Genomic DNA, 10311 nt, shown 5'->3' with positions numbered 1-10311 from the left:
ATGCTATCGGTTTACCAGCACACGCAATCACAACAAATCATCCCATCTCTCACATCGATCGTCCACCGGACCCGATCCCCCGCTGGGGACCGCAGCCGTACCCACCAAATCCCCGCTCACTACACCGAGCGATAACCTGTCCATTAATGTGCACATCCCCTCCCGTGGCGGGTTCCACGGAGGGCGAAACTAGGCGTGAAGCCACTCCCGCAAGTGGCCCCACTCGGCCGAGGACACGCCTCGAGAACCACGGACATCGATCACACAACCACAATCACAATCATCACGATACAATTACTATGCCAAACAATCACCATACTATCACAACGACCGACACACTAGACGATCTACAGAAACTGAGTAGGCGAACCTACCTTTAAGCCATCGCAACCAATCCATGCCGACAGATAACATGTCCAGCGATCAAGCAACGCCTATAACCAGAATACAATTCTAGATTACTAACAAGCAAACCCTAACTATGAAGAACAAGAACACGGATGATGATTATGACATACCTATAGGGAGAAACTCAGCAAAAGACCGCTACCCGACTCAAGAGACGCTCTCCTAAGGCACAAGGATCTTCACAAAGGTTTCTATAGAGGTTTTGAGGTGAAGGGAAGGGAAAGAGGCGACTGAAAGATAGAGGGAAAGTGGTGGAGGTGATATGCGGATTTAACAAAACGCGATATAAAACCCTCGCTGAAAACTGGGTACTCGATCGAGTACCCAACATACTCGATCGAGTAGCCCCCTACTCGATCGAGTAACCTAGCTACTCGATCGAGTAGCCTCTACTCTATCGAGTACTACTCTTAACACGCGACCCAAGATGACTTCAGCACTTACTTCTAAGACTATTCCCGCTCCCAAGGTCAGTCAACGCTGGTCAAAGGGTCCCTAAAAGGACGGGTATTACAGGCGAGCCCTCCTCACATACGCACCATGGCTGGCGAGCCTTTGTCCGCAACCACATCAAGGACACATCCCGAAAATGCCTTGGGTACATTTTCTTGTCTCGGCTGGCGAGCCATACAACGCATCGCGGCTGGCGAGCCCTCCTCACATACGCACCACGGCTGGCGAGCCATTGTCCGCACCCTTTTCAAGAACAGATCCCGAAGATGCCTCGGGTACATTTCCTCGTCTCGGGTGGGGAGCCTTACGACACATCGCGGCTGGCGAGCCCTCCTCACATACGCACCACGGCTGGCGAGCCTTTGTCCGCACCCTTTTCAAGAACAGATCCCGAAGATGCCTCGGGTACATTTCCTTGTCTTGGCTGGCAAGCCTTACAACGCACCGCGGTTGGCGAGCCCTCCTCACATATGCACCACGGCTGGCGAGCCTTTGTCCGAACCCTTTTCAAGGACAGATCCCGAAGATGCCTCGGGTACATTTCCTTGTCTCGGCTGGCGAGCCTTACAACGCACCGCGGTTGGCGAGCCTTAAAACGTACCGCTTTTGGCGAGCCTCCTCACATACGCACCACGGCTAGCGAGCCTTTGTCCGCACCCTTTCAAGGACAGATCCCGAAGATGCCTCAGGTACATTTCCTTGTCGCGGCTGGCGAGCCTTACAACGCATCGCGGCTGGCAAGCCTCCTCACATACGCACTGCAGCTGGCGAGCATTTATCCGGAACCATGCAAGGACATATCCGAAGATGCCTCAGGTATGACTCCTTCTTATGGTTGGCGAGCCTTCGTACGTAGTCTAACGGACTTTAAACGACCCGCACGGACAGTCGACAGACTCTAAAATGTTCCCGACGACAGGTCCTTGACTCATGCCCTCGAGTTGCCTTGGCGTCGCCCTTCTCGACGGCAGGTCCTTGGCCCGAATCCTTTCGCGCCGCCTCGACGTCGCTTGGGTCTTCAGGTTGTAATCTTCGATTGACCTGGGGACTCTACTTTGACTTTTGCCCTGTCCAAGCTTCAGTCAAAGTGGGGGCTCTGTAGATACCCAGTATCTGCTGAGGCTCCAACAAACACCCGATGATTATCGGACTACAACATGTTTTGGGATCGCAGCGTTTGATTGACAGTTTGTGTACAACTTTACGTCGGAAAACATAAAACGATTTCGAAAACAAAACATTTCAAATCATTTCAAAAATATCTGGAGTGTTTAATGCACGACGACGGGGTCGCAATGACACTAACTAGAGTCAAAACCGACACCGGACCAAAAACCGACTCAAAAATTCAAATCCCGACTCCAACAACGAGTCAAACCGAGTCAACCACAAAAACGAAATATCTTCAAGCCTTCTATGCTAAGTTTTCCCGGATTCATGTTGGTCAAGTACCAAACATGTGACTACAAAACCTAGGATAGAACAAATCATGATTGCGTTTGTTGTGATAGTGACAACACAACTCGAAGTGCCGCGACGTGGCTCGCGCCTCTTTGAGCAGCACAGGTGGCCACGTCGCTCAAAACTCACACAACCACTCATTCTCCTATAAATACCCCTCAAATGCCGCCCATTTGAGACTTACGCGAGTGTCCGCCCCCTCTTTTCCCCCTTAAAATTCTCGACTCGACTTCTAAAGTCACAATCTGACGCGTGTTTACGACCTACCGATTGTAAACACAAGCCTTACACATTTTTTGGTACCGTCATCGTGCATTAAACCACTTAACCTACCACTTCGACCACTACACCATCACTAAACTTTTAAAACACTCTTTACTTACCAAAACGGTTTTAAACCGAGTTTTTTTCGATCAAACAAGTTGTTACACTTACGTCGGTCACTCGCCATAACCAAACATGTAAGTATGAGGGTATAAAAATCCTCTTTTATTATGTTTTCATTTGTTTCATGACTTTAACATGCTAAAACATGCATAACATGAACCAAAACATGGGATAAACGAGCCAAAACCGATTTTTGGTCTGAGGCAGAAGCCCCTTAGGTCGGCAAATGGCTCGCGCCTAAATGGGGTGCTCAGACCAGAGATCAACCGTGTTTTTTCTCGTCATTTCCCTCAACCCATTTTTCATATTTGTAATCGGTTTTTACCATATCAAGTATTTTCGAAACCTTTTTGTTTCATTTCACATGTTTTAACCATAAAGCATTTTTCACCCTTGGTTCTTCATACCATGACGGTTAAATCCGTGTTTCGGTGATAATATTTGGTTAATGACATTTAAAAGGTATTTTAAAGACTTTTATTTCGTTTCTTTACATTTTCAAGCAAACATATTAGTCACCAACACAAAATCATCCTTGGTTCTACATACCATGCCGGATTTTAACCCGGGTACGATGACGAGTATCGACTAATTACATTCAAAATGGACTTAAAACAACTAGTCCACAATCATTTTCAAAAATATTCATTTCAAGTTTGTCAAATCGAACTCGACACCGAATATTATCAAATAATGATGATTATTCGAGTCTAGTTCTTTACATCGACAAATGCAGTCTAAACGACCCATTCAAAACCAAACCGGGATCAAATACCCATTTTTAACACGTTTTATAACGTTTTTCTAAAAAGTCAGAACACGGCATGCAACCGTTGGCTAACCCGCGCCTCCAGCAGGCCTTTTCGTCCTCATTTTCAAAACCAGAGGGAGGCTCCTTACACCGCCGGCTGGCTCGCGCCTCTTATAGCCGTCTGGTACAGGGCATGTTCCCTTCCAGCATTAGTCTAGGACGATCCCGACTCTGGTTAACCCGGATATAGGATGGATCAGATGACTATTCGATTATTTAAAACCATATTTGCAAAATGCCTTACCAAGACAAATGGATCATGTTATGCACCCTAAACCTAATACGGTAAATAGAAGTTTAATTTCCGTCTTGCATGCAAATCAATCATTAATCCAACTCGACATCTTATACTTGATGCGTGGATTAAAACAACCGACTTAGAAAGCTCTCACATGTTAGGTTTAAATTATTGGATGCGCATTCATGCATTTAAACCGTTTTATCAACTTTTGCATTCAACCAACCAAGATCGATCAGTATAGGCCGCTAAACGCGGGCGGGATTGGGTGTCTGATTAAAGGGCTTCCCAATACGTACCTTCACCTCTTACTCAGAAACTTTGGATAGTGGACGACCTTATCCAGGGCGTACGAGAGTAATTCTAGAGATATGATGCTAAAGAGGGACGATTTCCTTATCTTTAGTACCTAAGTCAAACGCTGCTTTGTGCTTCGATTTGACCGAGGTATAAAGTGGAATTCGAACGGGTTCCAGGCATCCCACAAATGCTTGGTGGCGACTCCGAACATATCTAATCGTTTCGAGACCCTTACCGAGACGAAACTGACCTATCTAAAACGATCCGGTCGAAGGCATTTTTACGCCGCCGAGCGTGGCTTTCAAAAGACCGCTATACGTCCACAGCTTGGCTGGGCGTGTAGGTGGGCCATGTCCACAACGGGTCCTATCGAAAGTCCATCTATTCCTAATTTTCAGTGGAAATCAAAAAAGTGGATCCAATTATAATCTTCGGCCAGTTGGATTAATGGGTCGTCTGGTTGGAAATGATAACAAAATGCATAGGTTGTTAAAAGTAGCTCTAGAGTAGATATGCCTATTGTATACCACCGAGTTGCCTTATTTCCTCTATGAGGGAGAATTAACATTAAAGAACCTGCAAATATGGGTAAAACGACAATTGTTGTTAACCAAGGAAAAGAATTCGTGGTAAAGACAAGATACACTTGGGCCAAAAAAAACCCGCACCCGAAAAGAAATTTCTTTTCGGGTGCGGGTTTTTTTCAGTAAAAAATCCAAATTGAATAAATGGATTCAAATGCAATTTTCTGGGACGTATCAATAAGCTAGACCCATATTACGCGTTGTTTCATGCCATAAATAAACCCGAACACTTAAAAAATCTGTTGGACAAGCGGATTCGCATCTCTTACAACCAACACAGTCCTCAGTTCTTGGGGCAGTAGCTATTTGTTTAACCTTACATCCGTCCCAAGGTATCATTTCTAATACATCTGTGGGGCAAGCTCGAACACATTGAGTACACCCTATACATGTATCATAAATCTTTACTGAATGTGACATAGGATATTTAATTTTTTTAATTTCATTAAGTTTAATTTTCGATCTAGTTATAGTAAAGTAAATGAAGTACATATAAAAATACCAGACGAATCAACGATTTACCAGAATTTTTTGAAGATATTTACTTCTGGCTTGGATTGGCGACTTACTAAAAAATAAATAGAAAACGGGTCCAAAATACTTTGACTTCTTACATTTGAAATTTATTTTTTACCTTAAAGTTTGATACTTAATAATTTAAATTGAACTTCAAATTAAAATTTATATTTATATAGAATATAATAATAATATTTAGAATAAATAATATAGAGAATAAGAAAAAGACTATTTATTCAATAAATTCGATTGATTGATACGAGTAGATTTTCAGTTACGATAAATTGAAGAAACAATAGCAAGCCCAATTGTTGCTTCAGCGGCTGCAATAGCTATAACAAAAAAATCAATATAAGTTCAAGACACATCAGAGCCCGAACTAAATTTCGACTCATGACTAATCCATAGATTCCGATAGAAAATAAATAAGCACTCAAAACAAGTACATGTTCGAGCATCATTGATCAACTCCTTATCAATATAAATTTAGATTTAATGTATTTCAATCTGAACAACAATTAAACCCATTTGATTGAATAGAATGCCATAAGTTCAAATAAAATTGAAAAAATTTAAAGCAAAAAAAGATGTTGGTAATAAGAAATCAAACTAAAAGTTTATAAACGAATCCGAATAGAATTTAATGTAAATGTATATGATGGATATGATAAAATACTCGTTTTTATTGCTAGTTTTAAAAATGAATTATTGACGCGCGATAGCAATTGCGCCTATTAAAGCAACTAAAAGAATTATTGAAATGAGTTCAAAGGGAAGAAAAAAAATCTGTTGATAAATGAATTCCGATTTGTTGACTAGTAGTTATCAAATCTTGTTCTAGAATCTGGTTTGATTTTGTAGTCCAAATAATACCATACCATGAGGTATTTAGAGATTAATGAGAAAAAAGACTTGTACAAATCAACGAAGTAATGTTATCCCCAACAGTCCACAGACGTAAATTTGTGTCATACTCTGGCCCATTCATAAACATTACAGCAAATATTATTAAAACATTTATAGCTCCCACATAAATAAGGAGTTGTGCAGAAGCTACAAACTGCGAATTGGCGAGAATATAAAATAAAGATATACAAACAAGAACCAACCCCAATGAAAAGGCGGAAAAAATTGTATTGTTAAATAATACTACTCCTAGACTCCCTAATATAAGACCTATTCCCAGAAAGACTAAAAGAAAATCATGTATAGGTCCAGGTAATCCATTATATAAAAAATAAGAGATAAAAAATCAGAATGTTTCATGATCTTATTGAATTAAACATGATCTTATTGAATTAAACAGGATTATTCTCCTACGGTTAGTTCCAGTTGGACTTGGAGGAAAATCTGCCAAGTCAAAGATCTTTTTAAACCTGGGTATTGTCATGGCAAATGGAGTACTAATGCTGGGATTTATACTGTTTCTGATGGGTATACTTGGTTGCAGGGTAATCTGGTACCTGTTCCATGGTATCCTGTTATCTGGAACAGGCTCAATCTCCCCAAACACTCTATCATTGGTTGGTTGGCTATTCAATGCCGTCTTTTAACAAAGGATAGGTTGCTCAGATTTAACATCATATCTGATGGATATTGTGATATGTGCTTAGATCATTTGGAGGATCATACTCACTTGCTATATAGGTGCAGATTTAGTGTTTGCTGCTGGAGGCTGCTGGCAGATTGGTTGGATATTAATCTTCCTGATACTGATATTCTGAACTGGTGCATAAGGTGGAGGTGCCGTTCCTTGATGAAAAAACAGATAGTTATCACTGCTATCATGGCTATGATTTATCAAATATGGAATGCCCGCAACATTTGCAGAGTGGACAACTAAATGGTTCATCCCAAGTATGCGTTTAACAATGCTGTTGCAGTGGTAAAGAGTAGAGAACAAACGTGGAAATGGACGTCTAAATTTCAACGTTTGCATTGGATGCCCTGGATGTAATTCTAGCTAGATTCATTTTCTGTTGGTATCAATGCTCTTGCACTTGGTGATTTTGTAATGTCAAGTTCTAATTATTAATATAATTTTCACATTTCACCAAAAAATCCTAATGTGTACGACTTTTTATGGGTAAAATTTTTGGACCCATTGCATTTTTTTTTTTTTTTTTTTTTTTTTTGTAACTAATTAAAGTAGTTCAAAATAACAACTATTTAAAACTATTACAGTAATCATATTTTTAATACAAACTTTTATTTTCACCAATCAATAGAATAACGACTCATTAGATTTTTTAATTATTGACCAAGAAAAAAAGCTTTTTGAATTTAAATTCACTATTTATATTTAATTTAGTATTTAAAAATAAAATAAAGTAGCGTTAAAAATTGACTTATTTAATAATTATTTTTTAATCCCTAGATTTTTATTTTGTTTGAGGTGAATTAAAAAAAGATCGAATTGTGTAATCATCAGTTATTGGTATTGGTAAACGACCCAGAGCAATTTGATTATAATTTAATTCATGACGATCATAAGTAGAAAGCTCATATTCTTCAGTCATTGATAAACAATTTGTTGGACAATACTCAACACAATTACCACAAAATATACTGATTCGAAATCAATGTCGTAATTAAGCAATCGTTTTTTTCGAATATCTTTTTCTAATTTCCAATCAACAACAGGTAAATCTATCGGACATACACGAACACATACTTCAAAAGCAATACACTTATCAAACTCAAAGTGTATTTGACCACGAAACCGCTTTGAGGTTATCAATTTTTCATAAGGATATTGAATAGTTACAGGTAAACGATTGGCATGAGATAAGGTAATCATAAAACCTTGACCTATATACCTTGCCGCTCGTACTGTTTGTTGACCATAATTGATGAACCCGGTTACCATTGGGAACATATAGTAAATATCAAAATAAAAAATAAGATTTTGTTTCTTTCTCTTGTTTTAGACAAATAAAAATTCTAGTGAGTATCAAATATTATCGTTTTTTTATAATGAAAGAAGTTGGGAAGAAGTTGTTAATAATAGATTACCCAAAGAAGTAGGTAAAAGAAATTTCTATCCAATATTTTGTATTTTTGTTGTATCAATTATCATTTCAACGATCAACTTCTCCCATAATGATATCTATGCTACCTAATATTGTCATAATATCAGCCAATTTCATTTTTTTAACTAACTGAGGAAGAATTTGCAAATTGATAAAATCGGGTGGGCGAATTTTCCATCTCCAAGGAAAAACACTCTGATCCCCTATCAAAAAAATCCCCAACTCCCCCTTTGGGGCTTCGACTCTTACATAAAGTTCTTGTTTCGACAATTCAAAAGTAGGAGACGGTTTTTTACTAATGAATCGATAGTCAAAATCATTCCATTCAGGATATTTTATCCTATCAAAGTGTCGAATTGGGACGTGTTATTGGAGTTATCGTGTTATTAGTATTATCTTGTTTGGACTCCAATGATATTTTATCCTATCAAAGCGACAGACTGGTTAAAACTTGAGTAGCTAAAGCACGTCCTGAATGGATCCTTTGAATTATCTATTATTTATATTTCCTCCGCTAATTTAATAAATTTTATCTTTTATATTAAGGAAAAAAATTAGAACGAATTTTTTTATAGTTTATAAATTTAATATCGAATGGTTTGAATGAATTATTAAAAAAATGAAATGAAAAAAAATTGGACGTAATCATGTAAGATGGAAAGACCCCTTGAATCTAATTATTGTTATTTAAAATTTAATAATAATATATATTAGATTCGATTATATTGACAATTTCAAAAAACTTTTCATACTATGAACATAGTATGATGGCGATTAGTACGTATGCCCCCATCGTCTAGCGGTTCAGGACATCTCTCTTTCAAGGAGGCAGCGGGGATTCGACTTCCCCTGGGGGTAGGGTACTACGAAAGGAAGTTGCTCGTGCATTATCAATAAGCCTAATCAATAAACCTATAATTGAATAGATTCTTCCCGGTTGATGCCCGAGCGGTTAATGGGGACGGATCAAATTCGTTGGCAATATGTCTACGCTGGTTCAAATCCAGCTTGGCCCAAAAGCTCTCTCATCCATTATTTAGATGAAGATATTTGTCCTCCCGAAACGGCCGACATGCGGAATAAAAGAGTCGATTTTTCTGCTTTTTATTTGTTAAGGGAAATTTAAATAATGATCTAGATCATTATCTATATTCATCCTATGGGATAATTTAAACTAAAGAAAATTAATTAGTAATTCGTGTTGTTCTCACTCAAGTACATATTCATACAAAAATCCTTATATCACTAATAACTCCCTTCTATATTATAAGACAAAAATTCGAACTCTAAATGATTTCAATCAAATCATAAAAAAGGATATTGTATACTTTAGTTCCTTGGGATTATAGTTCAATTGGTTAGAGAACCGCCCTGTCAAGGCGGAAGCTGCAGGTTCGAGCCCCGTTAGTCCCGACGGATCCAATAACCAAAGATCAAACAAGTATCTCATGTTTGTTTTTAGACTCCGTGTAATGTAATAATAAAAAAATTCAATTTAGACTATAATTTAAGTTCTATAAAAAAAAGATCAAAAACTAAAAAAAAAATTGACAAAAAAAAAGAAAGGTATTTTAGAACTTAACCCCTTGTAGTCAGTTTTTCATATATTATTTTTTTTTGTAACCAATGGAAGTATAAAAGAAAAAGAAACGTGGTCAGACTTCGTTAGATGATTGATTGTACAAATAAAATATTTTAAAAGAATGATATCTTGATTCGATCACGAATTCTATAATATATTTTTTTTCAGTATGGATAAAAGATTATCCCATGTTATACTATTCAATTTGCGACGGCGAATTGATATGATAGTTTATATATTGTTATTCATGATTTTAATCCTATTCAATATCATCAAAATGGAATACATATATTCCATATAAGATTACAGGTGACATTTTGATCATCTCTAGGGGACTAAATCCCGAGTTATTGCGAACTAAAAAAACGATGAAATTATGGAAGTAAATATTCTTGCATTTATTGCTACTGCGCTCTTCATTCTAGTTCCTACTGCTTTTCTACTTATCATTTATGTAAAAACGGTCAGCCAAAATAATTAGTTTGACTGAAAATTGACTTCTTCGTTCTTTATCGTAGGCTAGAATCATCAGTATTTGA

The 10311-nt window shown here is 38.0% G+C and overlaps 1 protein-coding gene across 1 annotated transcript; it reads left to right on the top strand.

Annotated features, from left to right (window-relative positions):
- Nucleotides 1-6362: 6362 nt before the first annotated feature.
- LOC141628891 (uncharacterized) lies at nucleotides 6363-7001 on the top strand. Its single transcript, XM_074441978.1, has 3 exons — nucleotides 6363-6376; nucleotides 6465-6558; nucleotides 6609-7001. Exons 1-3 carry the CDS (start codon nucleotides 6363-6365, stop codon nucleotides 6999-7001), a joined length of 501 nt encoding a protein of 166 aa, XP_074298079.1.
- The last annotated feature ends 3310 nt before the right edge of the window (nucleotides 7002-10311 follow it).

This window comes from Silene latifolia, chromosome Y, assembly GCF_048544455.1.
Source record: "Silene latifolia isolate original U9 population chromosome Y, ASM4854445v1, whole genome shotgun sequence".
NCBI lineage: Eukaryota > Viridiplantae > Streptophyta > Magnoliopsida > Caryophyllales > Caryophyllaceae > Silene > Silene latifolia.
The sequence above is the reverse complement of the archived record's forward strand: the minus strand, read 5'-3'. Positions and strand labels throughout refer to the sequence as shown.